Source organism: Monodon monoceros, unplaced genomic scaffold (assembly GCF_005190385.1).
Source record: "Monodon monoceros isolate NGI ecotype Baffin Bay Population unplaced genomic scaffold, NGI_Narwhal_1 Super_Scaffold_13, whole genome shotgun sequence".
Lineage (NCBI taxonomy): Eukaryota > Metazoa > Chordata > Mammalia > Artiodactyla > Monodontidae > Monodon > Monodon monoceros.
The window spans coordinates 22,171,880-22,190,761 of record NW_021703769.1 but is presented as its reverse complement, the minus strand read 5'-3'; the positions used below and the strand labels follow the sequence as shown (position 1 = coordinate 22,190,761).

The 18,882-nt window shown below is 56.3% G+C and overlaps 1 protein-coding gene across 3 annotated transcripts in view; it reads right to left on the bottom strand.

Annotated features, from left to right (window-relative positions):
• SOGA1 (suppressor of glucose, autophagy associated 1) overlaps positions 1-18,105 on the bottom strand; it is a 73,250-nt gene extending 55,145 nt beyond the window's left edge. For 2 of the 3 annotated variants that reach the window (XM_029219676.1, XM_029219677.1), the window contains exon 1: positions 17,306-18,090. In XM_029219676.1, coding sequence (XP_029075509.1) covers positions 17,306-17,980 — 675 coding nt within the window. In that variant the 5' untranslated portion in view covers positions 17,981-18,090. Of the gene's footprint in view, positions 1-17,305 lie in introns of all 3 variants that reach the window. The other variant, XM_029219675.1, reaches the window with a different exon arrangement.
• Between the last annotated feature and the right edge of the window lie 777 nt (positions 18,106-18,882).

Below are 18,882 nucleotides of genomic sequence, written 5' to 3'. Positions count from 1 at the left end.
CTACATTAAAAGATGTATGAGGGCTTCCCTGGTGGCGCAGTGGTTGAGAGTCCGCCTGCCGATGCAGGGGACACGGGTTCATGCCCCGGTCCGGGAAGATCCCACATGCCGCGGAGCGGCTGGGCCCATGAACCATGGCCATTGAGCCTGCGCGTCCGGAGCCTGTGCTCCTCAACGGGGGAGGCGACAACAGTGAGAGGTCCGCGTACCACAAAAAAAAAAAAAAAAAAAAAAGATGTATGACATTTAGATCATGGGAGGTGACAGCCCACAACACAGGACCACACCCAGGGCACTGGAGTCATTTTTGGCGACCGCTTATTTTTCTAACTTTTAAATAACTGATTTTTTCGGGACTTCCCTGGTAGTCCCGTGGTTAAGAAGCCGCCTTCCAATGCAGGGGATGCGGGTTCGATCCCTGGTTGGGGAACTAAGATTCCACATGCCGCGGGGCAATTAAGCCCGTGTGCCACAATTAGAGAGTCCGTGCACCGCAACTACTGAGGCCACGCACTCTAGAGCCCGAGTGCCACAACTAGAGAGAAGCCCATGTGCCGCAACGAAGAGCCCACGTGCGCAAAAAAAGAAAAGATTCTGCATGCTGCAACGAGGATCCCACGTGCCGTAACTAAGACCCGATGCAGCCAAATAAATATTTTTTTTAAAAACTGATTTTTCTGTTTATAAAAGTAAATGACGGGACTTCCCTGGTGGCGCAGTGGTTAAGAATCCACCTGCCAATGCAGGGGGCACAGGTTAGAGCCCTGGTCCGGGAAGATCCCACATGCCGCAGAGCAACTAAGCCCGTGCGCCACAGCTACTGAGCCTGCGCTCTAGAGCCCATGCGCCGCAACTACTGAGCCCATGTGCCACTACTACTGAAGCCCGCGCACCTGGAGCCCATGCTCCGCAACAAGAGAAGCCACTGCAATGTGAAGCCCGTGCACCGCAACGAAGAGTAGCCCCTGCTCACTGCAACTAGAGAAAGCCTGCATGCAGCAACAAAGACCCAACGCAGCCAAAAATAAATAAATAAATAAATTTTAAAAAATGTTAATCATAAAAAAAATTATTAAAAAAAGTAAATGACGATCATAAGGACAGTTTTGAAAACAGAAAACATAAACCACTCATCATTCCTCCACCTGGTCTTGAATCACAGTGGTTCTCAAAGTGTGGTCCCTGGACCAGCAGCATTAGCAACACTGGTGGGGGACTTGCCAGAAATCCTCACGCCCTGACTGAGAACTCCTGAATCCGAAACCCTGGAAATGGGGGCCCCCGAGTGACTCTAATGCAGGGTGTTTCCTTCCAGTCTTTTTTTTTTTTTTTTTTAATTTATTTTTTGGCTGCATTGGGTCTTATTTGCTGCATGCAGGCTTTCTCTAGTTGCAGCGAGAGGGGGCTACTCTTCGTTGCGGTGCACGGGCTTCACATTGCGGTGGCTTCTCTTGCTTCGGAGCACGGGCTCTAGGCACACAGGCTTCGGTAGTTGTGGCCCACAGGCTCTAGAGCTCAGGCTCAGTAGTTGTGGCGCACGGGCTTAGTTGTTCCACGGCGTGTGGGATCTTCCCGGACCAGGGCTCGAACCCGCGTCCCCCGCATTGGCAGGCAGGTTCTTAACCATCGCGCCACCAGGGAAGTCCCTTCCTTCCAGTCTCTTTCCTTAAATGGGCAAGAGTCACATGTCTCAGCACACAAGTCCTCAGCCCAGAGCCTGGCACAGAGCGGGGTCTCAATAAGCATCTATTGAAGAAGTGAATGAATGAATGACCTTTCTCACATGAGCAGCTGTCTCTCCAGGCCTGCCCTTCACCACAGTCCATTTCTGCAAATGCAGGATGTTGCATTCATGCCAGCTCCATCTCTCCGTGGAGGCCAAGGGGGGCCCAGGCCTCTCGGGGGCTTGTCCCAGCTGCAGGCAGAATGCGGTCAGCCCCTCCTGGCACCGTCCACGTGAGAGGGTGAGTCCACAAAGGCTGAATTGTGGCCCGCACGCCTGGGTCTGCTGGGATGTGTGCAGCAGAAGCTGAGCTTTCGGGGTCTGAGGTGGGGGCTGGGAAAGGGGCTGCTGGGACATGGGGAGGGGGCTGAGGGTAGGACTCCGCTTCCCTCCAGAGGTTCTTGGACCTCACTGAGCCTCCCAGTCTCCCAGGACTTCATCCAGGGACTGTCTGATCCAACCGAGGGAGCTGGTAGGGAATCGCCGGCGGGTAGTGGGTGGGGAGCTCATGCTTCCCTTCAAAGACAGCACAGTAGGGCTTCCCTGGTGGCGCAATGGCTAAGAATCCACCTGCCAATGCAGGGGATGTGGGTTTGAGCCCTGGTCCGGGAAGATCCCACGTGACACGGAGCAACTAAGCCCTCGTGCCATAACTACTGAGTCTGTGCTCTAGAGCCCTCAAGCCACAACTACTGAAGCCCGCGTGCCACAACTACTGAAGGCCGTACGCCTAGAGCCCGTGCTCCGCAACAAGAGAAGCCACCACAATGAGAAGCCCGTGCACGGCAACAAAGAGTAGCCCCCGCTCGCCGCAACTAGAGAAGAGCCCATGCGCAGCAAAAAAGACCAAACGCAGCCAAAAAAATTTTTTTAATTAATTAATTAAAAAAAAAGTTTCCTCTTTAAAAAAAAAAAAAAAAAAGACAGCTCAGTGTCCGCTGAGCCTCTCACCCCAGCCGCGGGGAAATGCGGAGCGAGGGGGCCAACACCACTGAACTACGCCAGCCCAGTGGCTGTACAAGGTTGTCGGAGACCCCCCAACGTCGGTGGGGAAACCCAGACTTCATCCCCCACTGCAGACAGGAAGAGGCCACACTGCCCAGCAGTGCCCACCTCAGAGCCCAGGGGCCCCCGATTCTCAAACCGCACCCCCCCGCCACAGTCAGAAAGTCTGGACTGAAGAAGCTGAGCAAAGGTGCTCGGATCAGGCACAGCCTGCCAGGCCTCCAAACCCCATCCCCTCCGGCCGCTCCTTCAAGGAAACCTCTCCTCCCCTTGAAGCTTAACCTGATTATTTAACCTGGACTGAGAACGGGGAGTGGAGCGGGGAGGACGGGGGACAGGATCGGGCACCCACGCTGCTGCCAGGGTAGTCAGCCTTTCCCTTTACAGAGAATGTTTATTTTGCTCTGATTATAGAGGTAATACCTGTTTATTGGAAAAAAAAAAAAAGCAGATAGCTTTCTATCTCCTCCACTTTCCCACTGGTCTCTGCGTTAGGTACAAGCTTCTTACCCTGGAATCCGAGCACACCCCTCTCCCACCGCCCCCCCACCCACCCCGGGTCTCCTCCCCACTTCTGTCTTGCCTCTGCCCTCCATGTCCAGGTACACCACGACGAAGAACTAGCCACCACCTATCGGGAAGCTCACTAATTACCAGGCCCAGTCCAAGCACAGTACGTGCACAATAGTTTGACCCCTTACCAGCTCTGTGAGGTAGGTAGGGAAAATGTTCCCACTTTGCAGATGAGGAAACTGAGGCTCAGAAGTTTCCCAGAGCTGCTCAAGCAAAGGAGCGGTGGAGTTGGAATCCAAACAAGCCCTGTAACCCTGGGCCAGTGCATCTTAACTGTGTGCTCTACTCCCAGGGTTGCTTGAGCTATTCCCTCTGCTAGAGAGCCTTTGCCAGGCTACCTGCTAACTTTCTCATCCTTCCAGAGTATTCCCTCCTCCCCCAATCTGATTCAAACCCCACGCTCTGAACTCCATTCTTCTCGTGCTAACAACTTTAGGTCGCATTTGCTCGTCTTCAAATCTATCTTCCCCAGGAGCTGGCGGGGAGGGCAGGTGCTGGGTCTGACTCGTGTCTGGTCCCCAGCACAGCCTTGGACAGGACATGGGACGGAGCAGGCACCCATCACTGTCTATGGGTGGGTAGATGAATGAATGAAAGGAGTATGGCTTCTGCCCTGCCCAGCCTCTCTCACAACCCAGAGAGGGCAGGCCCTCCTGATCCCAGCCCCAGGTCAGCTGCAAAGAGTCAGGGAGAGCCTAGGCTGCTCCAGGGCTGGCCTCAGACCCCCATGCCACCTCAGGAGGATGGGCAGGGTCTCTCGAACCTCAGCTCACCCACCCACCCCCTGCCCACAAGTACACCTCTGTCCATCCTCCCTCACATCCTCTAATGACCCATGAGGTCAGCCTGCAAGAATCAGCCTCTCAGGGGCAGACCCGCTCCCTGAAATGGATTGGTTCCCAGGAATCCTGAGGGAATTGGCCAGGAAGAGTCTTTTGGTCCTCGCTGGGCCGGAGGGCCAGACATGAGCTCACACTACCGCTAATAATAGCGTGGCATTGCATGGCAGCACGGGGCTTCACAGTTTACAAAGACATTCCATGTGAGTCATCTCACGGGTCCTCACAGAAGCCCCATGGACAGGCAGGACAGGAATCACCATCTCTGTTCTAGAGGCAAAGAACCACAGAGGAGCACAGGGGAGGTGGGCTGTGTCCAGGGTCACACAGAGACACCTCCAAGCGGGACTCGGGTTTCAGACTTCACGCTCTTTCACCTGCACCAGAATGCAGGGAGTCCATGAACTTGGATGGGAAGGGAAAAAAAAAATCACGTCTTTACTTTCACTAATGCTAACTAAAAATTAACGTTTCCTTCTATTCTGGACAAGCCACGGTTGTATCAGCAGTACTTATAGTTTCGGCACCAAAAGAAACCACAGATATTTTCATATCCCATAACAGCTGTTGCAGAAATGTCAAAATATCGTATACACTCATCAGTACTGTGAAATTACAGTAGTTAACAGACCTGTTTCCAGATCTTATGAGTTAATAAACACACATATTACTATATCATAATTTTAAAATATACTTTGATAACTATATTTCAATATGCTTGCTTTCCTTTATATTTTGTTTTAAACATTTAAAAACATTATTCTGAGAATTACTCTCAGTACATGGCGCAAAATAAGATGGAGTCTGTGTTCCCTCTGGAGCCGCCTCATCTGTGGGGTCTGGGTCGCCACCCCAGATCCTCGCTCTCCACCATCAGGGCATAAAGCTGGCGAAGCAGAGCTCCACTTTCGCGCCACGTTTAAAATGTTCCAGGAGGGACGTCCCTGGTGTCGCAGTGGTTAAGAATCCGCCTGCCAATGCAGGGGACACGGGTTCGAGCCCTGGTCCGGGAAGATCCCACATGCCGCGGAGCAACTAAGCCCGTGCGCCACAACCACTTAACCTGCGCTCTAGAGCCCGCGAGCCACAACTACTGAGCCCCAGAGCCACAACTACTGAAGCCCGCACACCTGGAGCCCGTGCTCCGCAACAAGAGAAGCCCCCGCGATGAGAAGCCCGCGCACTGCAATGAAGACCTAACGCAGCCAAAATAAATAAATAAAAATAAAATTTAAATAAATAAATAAAATGTTCCAGGGAATTCCCTGGCAGTCCAGTGGTTAGGACTCAGTGCTTCCACTACCGTGGACCCCGGTTCAACCCCGGGTGGGGGAACTAAGCTCCTGGAAGCCTTTCGGTGTGGCCAAAACAAAATAAAATGTTCCAGGAAAGAATGCTTTCTTCAGGAAACCTACAGGAATGTAAGATGATTAATCTCTGCACAACGAGGACAGAAGGGGGCGGGGGTGAGATGTGGGGCTACTGGAACACTCGCAGTGACTCCAGATGCCTGGGTCTGATGGAACTGGTCTGGAAAAGTAGATGGTGAGAAGGTCTCCCGACCCATGGAGCTGGAGGGGAAAGCGACCAAACACGAAGGCCCTCTGCAGAAACACAGCAAGCAGCAATGGGTGGGTGAGCCTCAGCAACAGCTCCCAGCTGGCCCACAGGGGACAGGGAAGGAACCAGGGGGACAGGAGGCTCCTGAAGGCATGAGGAGGCAGCCTCTTACCAGCCACCAAGGAAGAGACTGTTCCAGCGCAGAGGTCCCCTGGCCAACTCCCTCCCAAGAGAATCAGCCCCCACAGGGCTAGGGTGGACCCTGGGAGGGGCCTGTTCACCCAGCGTCCCCAGGGAACTCTGATCTGGGCCCTGCACACCACATTCTAGAAACCCTGGGATACTAAGGCTGGGTCAGGAGCAGGGAGCCGGGGTCTCAGCCCACCCAGCTCCAACGGGGACTCTGCACTGCCTGGGCCTCCTTCCATTCTGCATCTGTCTCCCACCTCCTCACTGCTCCACCTCAAATGCCACCTCCACCAAGAAGCCTCCCTGGCTACCTCGGAGCACAGCCGTTTTGTATGAACAATTAGTGAATATCTATGGTGGGCCAGATTCATCACCAAATCACTGGATTTAGTCCCCATGATGGTCAGTCTGCTCCCCACTAATCCGTTCTTCACTTAGTACATGGAGTGATTTTTTGTAAACTGTTACTCTCCTGTTTAAAACCCTCCAACAATTGCCAAAATCTGGAAACAACCTAAATGTTCCTCAACTGGTGAATGGCTAAATGGTGGTACATCCATATAATGGAATACAACTCGGCAAGAAAAAGGAAGGAAATGCCAATACCCACAACCATGTGGTCGGAGCCCAAACGCATTATACTAAGTGAAGGAAGTCAGACTCCGTTGGCTACCGACTGTATTAAGCCATTTCCATGACACTCTGGAACAGGCAAGACTATAGGGACAGAAAACAGATCAGTGGTTGCCAGGGGCTGGGGGAGGAGGGAGGAACTGACTACAAAGGGGCACGGGGGAATTTTGGAGGTCGATGGTTCTCTGTCTTGATTGTGGTGGTGGTTAACAGAGCTGTGTGCATTTGTCAAAACTCATTTCACGGTATGTAAATCACCGGACTTGAAAGCAAAACAGAAGGCTGATCCTGCCTACCTGTCCATCTTCATCTCCCCCCATTCCTCCTCTTGTTGGCTACACTCTAGCCACTCGGGTCTTCTCCCCGCAGCCAGAAGACACCTTGCCTGTCCTACCTCTATGCCTCTGCCTGGATTCTCCTCCCCTGCATCTCCCACTACCGGCTCCCCGTCCTGCTTGAAGCCTCCACTTAAATGCCACCTCCTCAGAGAAGCCTTCCAGACCCTTCTAAGCCCATTGTGTTCATCTCAACCCCGTGTTTCTTTCAAGGAGCGTATCACAGGTCCCAGCCCAACTGCGTCCCTGCCCAGTTTCAAACCTCACCCAAATTTATCACCTCCTGCCCAGGTTCTAGGGACCCAACCTACCAATGGGCAACAGACCCAGGAAGAATGACAGCTGAGCTAAGGGACCCAGAACCTTCACTCTGCGGGAGCCTCTGCCTGGCCTGCCTTCTCCCACACCACCCTGCCCCCCACGGTCCCTCCCTCAGGCCAAAGCCCAGGCTGCCTGCCCATCTGCCACCCTGGCTCTGGCCCGGGCCACTCACCCTAGCCCGGAAGGGCTGACCTGCAGTTTGGGCCAGCAGTGGCCACAAGGGCGGCATGCCAGACCCCCGAGAGGCCAGGGCAGCCATCTGCTGTCCCTTCTGCCTGTCCTCCAGGGTCTGTCAAGGCTCCAGATGAGATCTTCACACTTGGACCCCAAGGAGGGCAGAAGGCTCTGCAGAGCTCCACTTTCCTCTCAGCTCAAAAGCCAAGACTGTGGGAGTAGCAGCAGGCGGAGGGGAACCCAGAGACACCATCCCTTCACAAGCAGGGACACTGAGGCCTAGAGAGGGACTGGGGACAACCCCATAGTCCCCCAGACTGAACAGAGTCAAGCAGGGAGGGACTTGGGGTTCCCACCTCCCAGCTTAGCCTCATTGCCTGGAGGCTGGGCTCTAGTTTTAGGGGAGTCAGGGTCAAGGGTCCTGGAAGAGGAGGGCCAGGACCCCAGCCAGGCACGGCCATGCTACACAATGCCCCCTCCCACTGGCATGGAGGCTGCCTGGTCCCAGTGACACACAGGGTCATGAGGGAAGACAGGGTCCTGAACTTACCTCTCCAACAGCAATAGACAGTAACAGGCATGGAGCTCACTGAGTACTCCCCCTGTGCCACGCACGTGCCAGGTAGCACACACTACCTCACTGTATCCCCAGCCACCCCACTGACTGGTGAGGAACTGAGGTCAGAAAGGTCTACTCAAGGTCACAGTTCAATGGCACAGCCAGGATTTGAGTCCAATTTGAGCTCTAGTAAACTAGACTAGACAGTCTCTATAATGGGACAACAGTGAGAATCATAATAGCTAACGTTTACAAGGGTTTACCATGTGCCAGACACCTGGCTGAGATCTGAGTGAATGTCCGTTATCTCAATGACAGTCCCTCTGAGGAAAGTGCTATTACTTTATGCCCATTTTACAGATAAGTAAACAGAGGCTCAGGAAGATGAAGGCTCCAAAGGCAATCAGGAGTGAGCCTCCCAGATGTGGCACAGCTCTGTGCATGAGACCACAGACACTCTCTCTGGTGGGGAGCTGTGTGTGTGTGTGCGTGTGTGGACGGGGTGGGCAGGGAGGAGATGCCCGGAGAACACTGCCCACCAAGGCCAGGCCTGGCTTGTCACTGCCCCATTCCAGGCCTCACCCGTCAGAGCAGGGAGACCTCTGCAGTCCCTGATGCCTCTGGGGAGGCACTCACAGCGGGGACACCCGACAGCATCCCTCCTGTCCTTTCTCTGTTGACAGGAAGGAAGGCAGCTTTTGGATCTGGATGTGTTTAAAACATCCCCCAAAGGGCCTCTGGGCCACAGCCAAATCTCTGAGCAAAGAGCATCACGAGATCCCAGCCCTTCTGCCTCTTGCCACTTGCAGGCTGTGTGACCTCTGGCAAGCCCTTTAACCTCCCTGAGCCTCAGTTTACTTACACTTGTGTGAAAAGAAGGGGTTAAGTCCCACCCTGGTAAGATCCCTGCCCTCATGCAGAGCACATAGGGGGAGGGGCTGGAGTGAAACCTGTAATTATCCAATTAATAATCTAATTACTGTAGAGGTAAATGCCCCAAAGGAGCCTATAGGAAGCCCCTTCGTGTCTAACACAGGAGCCTGGCCTGGAGCTGAACACATGAAGGTGGAGGAGGAAACCAAGGGAGGCGGGAGGGAACTACAGTGAAAAGGCCCCCCGCGGTGGGAAGAATGCAGGGATAGAGGCTTGGGATGCCTGGAGCGCTCAGACTGGGGTGGAGCAGGGGTGAGGTGAGGCTGAGAAAGGCAGCACCACACAGGCCACCCAGGCAATTGGGCAGGGCCCAGGAGGGGTGTGGAGGGGAGAGGCTGATGCAACTGACCCAGAAGATCCCATGTGGATCTGGGGCAAAACCACGGGAAAGATGTTTAACTGGTCCAGCCTAGCCACAGGACCCAAAACAGTTTTTCTATTGGAGCCTGAGCTTCTCTTTGCGGTGCAGGCAATGGGAGATTGTTCACCCCAGTCTTAGAATGTGGGACCCCAAAGGCAGCCCTCCATCAGCAAAGCAGTATCAGCATCCCCATTTTACAGATGAGGAGACTGAGGCTTACAAAGGCAAAGCTCATAGAGGAAAAGGCGGAACCAGGATTCAAGCCCAGGTGGGCTCGGCTCTAGACCACAGTGCTCTTCACCACCTTGGACCCCAGAGAAGGGAAAGGCTGGCCTGCTGCTCTCACCTTCTCTGACTCCCTGCCATTCCTCAGAGAGGCCAGTGCCATCCGCTGACCTGTGGGCCTCCAGTGAATGCCAGGGCCAGCCTGGCCCAGAACACCCCAGAGTCTCTAGCTCTTTCCCCACCCCAGCTCCAAGTTCCTTCTGGCACCAGAAGGAAGAGAATGTGACTGCAGATGAGGTCCCGCCTATGGGGCATCCGGGGCAATGACCTTAGTAATAACCTTGGCTGCTGGTCAGGCCTCTGCTTAGAACTTAGCCGAGCCCCTCCCCTGGGGAACTCTCTCTGCCCCAGAGGCTACACAGGACATGGGGATCCCTCCCTTCTGCTGTGCCCAGGACAGTGCTGGATGTGCCATATACCTGAATACTAATCCTCCCAAGTGCTCTGCAAAAAAGGGATTAGGTTCCCATTTTACAGATAGGAAGACTGAGGCTTGATGAGGGGGCCTCGCACATGGGGTTCATGTACAGGGAGGAGGTGACAAAGCAAGGTCTGGCCCCAGACCTGACCCCAAAGGTGGAATTTGTCCACCTTCCGCCCGAGAGGCCCTGGGGCCTTGTGTCCGGTGCTACAGACATATGGAAAGGAGGCAGCTCCTAGCTCTGCTACAGGTCAACACGGCCCCCTCCCAGCAAGGTGTTCACAATGCCTCGGCTCAGTTCGGCATCCAGTGCCCTTCCCCAGCAGGCCCAACTCCCCTTCCCAGCTTCTCCCTCACCACTGCCACCCCCAACTCCCTCCAGCTCTTCTGTTTTAAGCCTGCAGCCGGCCTGCAGCCCACCTGCAGACCCTGATCACTGCCTTTCCTTCAACCATGCAACAAATATTTATTGAGTCCCTATGATGTGCCAGGCACGGTCCCAGCAGCTGGACACAGAGGCAGTCATTCAAGGCTAACTCCTCAACTCTAATGCCTCCTCCTCCAGGAAATCTTCCAGGTCCCTCCTCTGAGTGCCCACATGTCCTCCAACCTTCTCTATCCTGGCCTCCTTTTCCCAGGCAGAATCAGGCACCCTTTAGGGATGGCAGTGGCATGGCCCTCCACAGTCCCCAGCAAAGGGGGAGGGGGAGGAGGCGGGAGATGAGGGCAAGCAGGAAATTCCGAGGAAATTAGAAGGGAGTTGCCCCTGGGCGCTGGCAGGCCTGACAATTGCTCCATTTCACTCAGCTCATTGGGCCCAGGCCCAAGTGCTGCGTGTCCGGGGCCTGAGGGCCTTTGGTGCATCTTCTCCACCTTGGTGACCTGCCAGCCCCTTATCTGCCTACATACCACTCAGCCCCAGCCAGGCTCCTAGGACCCCCAGATCCAGAAGATTGCAAAGTCAAGCCCCTGCCACACTCCTCACTGTTCCCAGCAGCCTAGTGGAAGGAAGCCTCGTGGAGGAGCTAAAAACAGTAGTTTGTACACATGAGCTCCAGGGAGACACGGGCCAGGATTTCCTGTGTTTCTGTGTAGCTGAAGTGTCACAGCCAGTTTGTGTGTGTGTGTGCGTCTGGGTAACCTGGTCTGTGGGTCTTTGGCTCCTGTTAGCAAATGCTACAGGCCTGACATCTGAGTGCCCTGTGCTCGTGTCCTGCTTCTATGTACGTGGCTACCTGTCTTGCTCATGTGTGTCTCTTGGGTGTGTGTCCGTGAGCCCCGGGTGTGCGAGGACCTCTGCTGCTTGCTCTCTTTGTGGAAGAGGCAGCGGGGGTGGCTGCGTGATGAGCTGTGTCTGTGCCCGCTTGGCAGGGGCGTATCTGTGGATTTAAGCTGATGCGAGCACCTGTGTGTAACGACTCTGTGTGGGTTTGTGTGTGCGCCCGCATATGCATGTGTGCTTCCGATATGTCTGAGGGTGTCTCCAGGGTGTGTCCATCTCTGGACATGGCCAAGTGTGTCTGGGGGTGCGTAAGGGTGTGTTTCTGAGCCAGCAGTCTCCTAGATGGTGTGAGTCTCTGTTGTGTCTGTTTGATAACTGCGGGTGTGATGAGACAGGAGGTGATGTATCTTGCATGGGTTTGTGTACTTCTCTGAGCAGGTATCCTCCCTAATGAGTCTGGAGGTGTGCTTCTGCAAACAGACAGCACAAGCATGTCCCTGGATGTGTATGTGAGACATGTGTGAGTAGTCGTGGATCTCTGAGCACACGCTGTGAATATGTGTACCTGTGTTTGTGTGTGCAAGAAAGAGTGTGCCCAGGGACACAGGCCAAACCCCTCTGTAAGGAATGCTGGGAGCCCTGGTAGCTTCGTGGTCCCCCTAAGGCCTCAGCAGCAGCCATCTCACCTTCTGCATCTCATTCTCCATCTCGCTGGAGCTGCCCCCCGCCCCCCATGACGGGCGACCAGCTAAGGATCCTTAAAGACCCAGTTCTCAGAGCAGCTTCTTTCAGGCCACCTCTCAGCTGCCACAGGGAGGGCTGGGACTAGCCAGGAGCTTTGCTGACCATGGTGACCACTCCTCTCCCCCCCGCAGTGACAGATATACTGGAGTCCTCCCCCTACAGCTCCCAGGAACTGAGAGCTTCACAACTTGTGGGTTACTGCCCCAGACACCTGGCACAGAGCCTAGAAGCAGGTATGGGAATGGTGACAACCAGGACAGGCACTAACATTTACTGTGCACTCGATCTATATCATCACTCAGAAAAGAGCCCATAACCCTGGGGCAGACATGCTTACCTCCCATTTTTCAGAAGGAAAAACAGACTCTGAAAGACTGAGAATCTCACCCAGAGTCACAAAGCTTATAACTGGCAACACCAGGTGAGAACCCTGCTCTGTGAAACTTGGAGGCACAAGCCGCCTCCCGCATGGGAGAGGGTGGAAGAGAGCCTGGGGAAGGGAGCTGCTTGGGGTTGTCTAGTGAGGTTCCCAAGTATACCAGCTGTGCAATCTCGGGCACATTACATAACCTCTCGGTTTCCTCATCTGTCAAATGGGTCTGATATCAGAACCCTCCACACAGGATTGCTGTGAGGACTAAAGGACTTACTTAACCCAGAGCCTGGCACACTGGAAATGATCTAATAGTTGAGAGCATTTGTGAGCAAGTACCACAGAAGGCGGGGGATCAGTGGTCTGGGGGTCTCCAGGCCAGCTCTAACATTCCAGCACTCTGGATCCCAACCTAACCATTATCTAACCCTTAAGTCTCGATCCAAACCCCCATCACTTCCTCCAAGACCTCAGATCCCTGGTCCCAATCACACTTTCTACTGGTGCAAGGTACATATTCATGTACACACAAGCAGGCACATGTCCCCCGCACACCGCCTGCAGGCTCCAGGTTCTCGGCCCCAGCAGATGTCATTCTCTACTTGCTCCCAACAAGTCTTAGCCTGGAGCCCTGCACACAACAGAATTCCTCTCAACAACTTATGTCCCAGACTAGACACGCTGTTAGCAACCACAAGCTCATGCTCCAGTCGGACTGTAGAAAGAACAGGACCCAGGGTTAGACAAACCAGGTTTGAATCCTGGCTGTATGACCAGGAGCCTCCATTTACCCAAGTGTACAATGGGAACTGGAGGGGAATTAGATGCTTCCTCTGGGCCCTTCTGGCTGACATCTAGATTGGCTACACTTCAAACACTCACACATAGAACCTCCAAGGAGGTGGGGAGGCCTCGCTTCATGAAGCCCACTCAGCATGGAATGTGATCACTCCTTCCTGTCCTCCTCGGAGCAGCTCCTGATTTACCAACATCCTAAAGCTAGGGGGATCCACCCTCCTGGCTCCTCCCAGCTCCCTCAAGAATGAAGGCTTTGACATCCTAACTGTTCATTGGCTAACAATAATAACAATTCCCTAAAAGATGCGGGATTTCGGGCTTCCCTGGTGGCACAGTGGTTGAGAGTTCGCCTGCCGATGCAGGGGACACGGGTTTGTGCCCCGGTCCGGGAAGATCCCACATGCCGTGGAGCGGCTGGGCCCGTGAGCCATGGCCGCTGAGCCTGCGCGTCCGGAGCCTGTGCTCCGCAACGGGAGAGGCCACAACAGTGAGAGGCCTGCGTACCGCAAAAAAAAAAAAAAAAAAGATGCGGGATTTCACTGCTTGCAAAATGTCTTCTTATCTATTCACACCTCCCTGATTCCTGAAAACAATCCTATGAAGTTGCCCAGGCAGGTTCCATCATCTTCATTTCATAGATGAAAAAAAAAAAAAAAGAGCTCAGAGAGGCCAAGTGACTTGCTCATGGCCACACAGTAAACAGCAGAGTCAGGTCTCTAGACCAGGTCTTTGGGCCCCAATGCTCAGATTCTTCCATCCACACGAGGTGGGTTCCCAGCATGTCCTCAAAAGGTGCATGGGCAACAGTTAGTGGTGATGGGGAGATGGAAGACTTCAGACCACCAGGGTTTTGAAGGTCAAACAGTCCACGTGTCTGCCCTGCAGCCAAAGCTGTCTCTTAGAATCCTGGAACCTTAAAAGTTAATAACCTTCAGACTTCCTTGGCTGAGGTCAGGCAACTCAACTACAGCCTCACATAAATATCCTCCTCAAGTAATCACAACCACCACATTTTGTGCCATCTACCAGCTGCTTTCCACAAACCCCATGTCTTTATCCAACATGCAAGGTTGAATAACTCTGAATAACTCAACGGACAGCAAGCTCACTCCCTTCTCCGTAGCAGCTCCTTCTATCGTCTCACTGAGAGAGAGCTGCCCCATTTCCACTTTTTCCACTCGGGCCCCAGAGTAAGCCTCATGCCACAGGAGATCTGCCGTCACCCGCAAGGTCTTCCCCAGTTGATGGTTCCCAGGGCCGCCCGCCAGCTGGGAGGTGAGCTCGAGCAGGGCCCCACTGGACTCAGTGGGACTCAACCCAAGGCAGCACGAGGCCTGCTGGGAACACACTGGGGATCTGAAGTCCTTCTCCTGGTAACTCAGATCCTGCATCTTAGAAGCAAAGTGGCCCAGAGGGGCAGGAAACACATCAAGAGTACAAGGTACTCTTACTCCAAGCCTGGCTGCCTGGAGAACTGGCTCTGGGACCTGGAAAAAGTCCCCTCCCCACTGTGGCCACAGTTTACCCATCTGTAGAATGAACAAAACAACACCTCCCGTAATAGCATCTACACCTATGGCCCACATCCATGGCTCTAGATTTTCACCTTGCCTCTGTGAGGCTGGCAGCTGGAGAGAAGTTCAGGGACTGACCCATGTATACACAGTGTAACCACACAATCTGGTCCTGCTCTCCTCTCCATCCAATCTCCTTCCTCTCTCCAGCCTCGGCACTGATCCTCGAAATCCATGAGCTTTTTCCTACTTCCCTGGGCCTGGAATGGTCTTACTCCAGCTCCTTATTCAGCTGGCTCCATCTCATCCTTCAGCCCCTGGCTTCCCTTAGCACCCCCAGCCCCAGCTTCATGTGCTCTCGGCACACTGTGTCCTTCCCCACCCTTATCACGATCCGTATTGTGACGTAGTGTATGACTATTGTTTAATCCCAGTCTCCCCCACTAGACGAACAGCTCCATGAAAACAGACACTTCGTCCTCGCCCATGGCCGTATCCTCAGATCTGCTCTAGTGTCTGGTACACCGTAGGCCTTAAATAAGTAGTTGGTGAATGAATGAACGAGGGGCCGGGACTGCTTCAGGTGGGGAGGAGGATCTATGCTGCCCCCATGGAGTCCACAAGAGAACATGATAAGCGCCCACGGAAATGTGTCACATACCACTTGAGAACGGCAGTGATCGAAATTACCCTCATCTGAGGCTCGCTACATGCCAGGCGCTCTAGTGGTGTTTGCGCACATAACTCATTTAACCCTTAAGGCTGGAAGATGCGTGATGTCCCTTTATACAACGAGGAAACTGAGGTCCAGAGACATTAAGTAACTGGCCCAAGATCACACAGCCAGGAAGGCACAGACCCCAGATCTAACAGTGGCCTAAGGCCTGCACGTGAAGCCAGAAACACTGCATGAAAGGGGGAAATTGAGGTTGCACCCTGACCCAGGCAGTGGGAGGTCCCCAGCCTGGCCCTGGCCCCTGTGAGACCTTAGGCTCCATCCCCAGGCTTCTGGAACTATTTTCCATCTTAACAGTCATGGGTGGCTCATAGGGACTCCAGAGCTCCGCCTGCTGACTTCCTGGAATGAACAGGAGCCCACAGGGGTGGGTGCGTGAGACCCTAAAGCAAAGCTCTATGGCCCATCTTCCCTTGCCAAGGGGAGCAGTTGGGGCCAGGAGGCAGGAGTGAGGAGCTCGGGGTCCAAGTTTAGAGCAGCTCAGGCAAGGAGTACTGGAAGCAGCTCAGAGCACCAACTGGGCAGGGCCAGGCCTCCTTCTGGCTTGTCTCCCTCCTCTTACCCCCCCTCCACTTGTCTTCTCCTCACCACTGGCTTTTGAATACTATAGGAGCTGACTGAACCCCTGGTTGTCAACAGCAAATGGGGTCTTTAGGAAGGGTTACCCTCTCAATTAACAGATGAGAAAACTAAGCCCTGGCCTGAGGAAAGGTTAGAGGCTAAAGGGGTAGATTATTCTGATTCAGACAGACCCTGTCCTTCTTTTCTACAACAGTCACTAAACGTACGCTGGCTAGCAGATGCTGGGGAAAATAGGGAAGGGGAAACACAGTTAAGCAAGATCTTACAGACTCTAATGAGAGAGAAACCCTTTTGGCCAGAAGAGCTACAATGCAAAGCTAAGTGTTGCTGGGCAGACGTAAATTAGCAGAGCGCCGTGAACTCGGCGGCTCCTGGCCAGGGGTGCTCTGGGTACTGTGCCAGGACATCAACTAATAAGAGCAGGTACATTTCAGCCTGTTCCAAACCACGCCCAGCCAGTGGTGGCAGAACCCATGAAGCTTCCCAGGCCAATATCGACACACAGGGCTGGGCTGTCCCTAAAGCTGCCTCGGTGCCAGGCAGTGGGCAGACAGAGCCTGGCCTGCATCCAGCAGGTGCTAATGTCCACTGAAAGCGTGAAGGCCAAGACTGCTCTCCCGGGGAAACTCTCAGGTCCCCACTGCGCCCCCCCAGAGGAAAGGCCCCTTTCAGATGTCAGTTTCCTTCCTCTCACTGGCAACATGGGAAGGAGATGGGCACTGCCGTGGGGCACCAATGCAGCTGCTGTGTGTACAGGGCCTGTCCCAAACTGGGCAGAAGACAATACCCTGGGATTTAGGAAGCTGCCTCTGAACCGGTTCTCCCACGACATCATCCTCCCAGGCTGTGGGACCGTTAGGGCGGAAGTCGGACTCTAGCCAAGGGGATGTTCCCAGATGTCAATGCTTTCAAACCGGACCTGCCCTGAAAGGCAGGCAGGGACAGGCCTGAGCCAGGAAAGCCCTGGGTAAAGACTCAGGATGGTGTTCTGGCCTCTCCTTGGCAGGGGATGGCCACAGGTCTCCCTGGCAGCACCGCACAGCAGTGCCTGTCCCAGAAAGGAGAGCCGCCAGAGGCCTAGCCTCTGGCTTGGGGGTGGAGGCTCTGTGCAGCTGCATCAGAGGTCCAGCCCCTCGCTGAGTACCCACCCCCATCCCAAGTACCACATCTAGGCATCCTCCAAAGTACTTTTCTCAAGCTCCCCTTCCCAAATCAGGGTCCTTTGGGCAGTCTCCTCTTCCAGGTTCCTTCCTCAGGAGAAGGTGTCCCAGATACAACAGGAAGCGGGATGTGAGGGAGCTCCTGAGGGTTTAGGCCCCTTTCCCAGCTCGTGCGGTGGGACAGTGGGCCGGCTGGTGCCTCAGGCCGGTGGGGCTGACACCCGCGCCTCCCCGCGGCCTCCCTTTCCCGCACCAGCGCCCTCACCTTGAGATAGTCGTTTTCTGAGCGCAGCTCCTCCAGCTCTCGCACGAAGCCGCCGGGCCCGCAGTCCAGCATCTCCTCGGTGAGGTCGGAGAAGGCGAGCGAGGCACTGAGTGGCAGGCGGCTGCTCCCCACCGACGACGCGGCCACCGACGGCTCCTCGGGGGAGGCGGGGGGCCGCGGAGGCTGTTGTGCGGACGGCGCAGGCTGGGACGGCTGCCCGGTGCGGGCCCCCCCCGGGGCCCCGGCCGCCGACTCAGCGTCGCTGCTCAGCGCCAGCTCCAGGCCCAGCAGGCGCGCCTCCTCCGACGCGCAGTCCGACACCTCCGAGCTGCTGTCGGTGAGGCTGGGCGGCGGTGGCGGCGGTCGCGGCCCGGTACCCGGGCGCGGACGGCCCTTGGCGCGGACCCCAGTGCGGACACCGGCCACCCGGGTCCCTGAGCCCCGCGCCCCGGACGCCACCGCACGCCCCTTCCTGTCGGGCCGCGCCGAGGACGCGGCGCTGCAGGCGGCTGCTGAGCCCGGGCCTGGGCCGCGGCGGCCCTTGGCCAGCGACCAGCCGGCCACGTCCTTGGGCCGGGCCGGCGACGGCGCGCGGTGGCTCTTCTTCCTCTCCGGAGCGGGAGCAGGCGGGGGGCCGCAGCCCCGAGCCGGGGACTCCCCCGCCGGCACCTCCATCGCGGCCTCCCTCGGCCTTAGCGGGCGGCGCGCATGGCCCGGGCCCGCCCGGCCTCCGCGCCCCGTGGGAGGCTCCTGGCGCCCCTCCGGCCGCCGGGGCCGCGGCTCCTCTCGGCCCACCTCAGCCCCCCGGCTGCGCTCCGGCCCCGACCCCCGCCGCACGGTCTCTCCGCTGCCCTGGGCTCGGAGAGAGCGGCCCGATCGCCTCCAGGCGCCCCGGCTCCGGCTCCGGCTCCGCCCGGCGCCCGCCCCTTCGGCCTCGCCGCGCCCCCGGAGCGCGCCCGGGCCCCGGCTGCCTGCACGCCGATCGCTCTCTCGGGCTCCGAGTCCGGCTGCGGCCCGGGCCCCGGCTCCGCCCGGCGCGGCCCGCCCCCCGCGCAGCCCCGCCAGCTCCCCGCCCAGCCGCCTCGGCTCGGGGGCGCGCGGCTCCGCGAACAAAAGGCGGACGCGGCGGGAGCGGCAGGGAGGGACACAGGCAGCGAGCGAGGGAGGGATCTGCGAAGCAACAGCGACCCCCTCGAGGGTCAGGCGGGCCGGGGCTGCTGTGGCCCGGACTCCCTTCCCCTCCGCTCCGCCGCCGCCCCCTCCCCTGCTGGCCTGGGGGACGCACCCGGCGGAGGCGCCCCTGCTCCCCTCGTCCGCGCAGGGGTCGCGCGAGCGGCGAGAGGGGGGACTCCTAGGTAGAGGCCGGGTGGACCTCAGATCGCGGGAGCCAGCATCCATATACACGCCGAGCACCTCGCCCCTCGAGGCTGTGCAGAGCGTGCGCGAACTCCGCCCCCCTGAACCTCGCAGAGCAAGACCGATTATCCCAATGTACAGATGGGTAAACTGAAGCCAAGGGAAGACAGGCGATCAGCCCACGGTTAGCGGCCGAGCCGGGATGGAAGCCAGACCTCGCG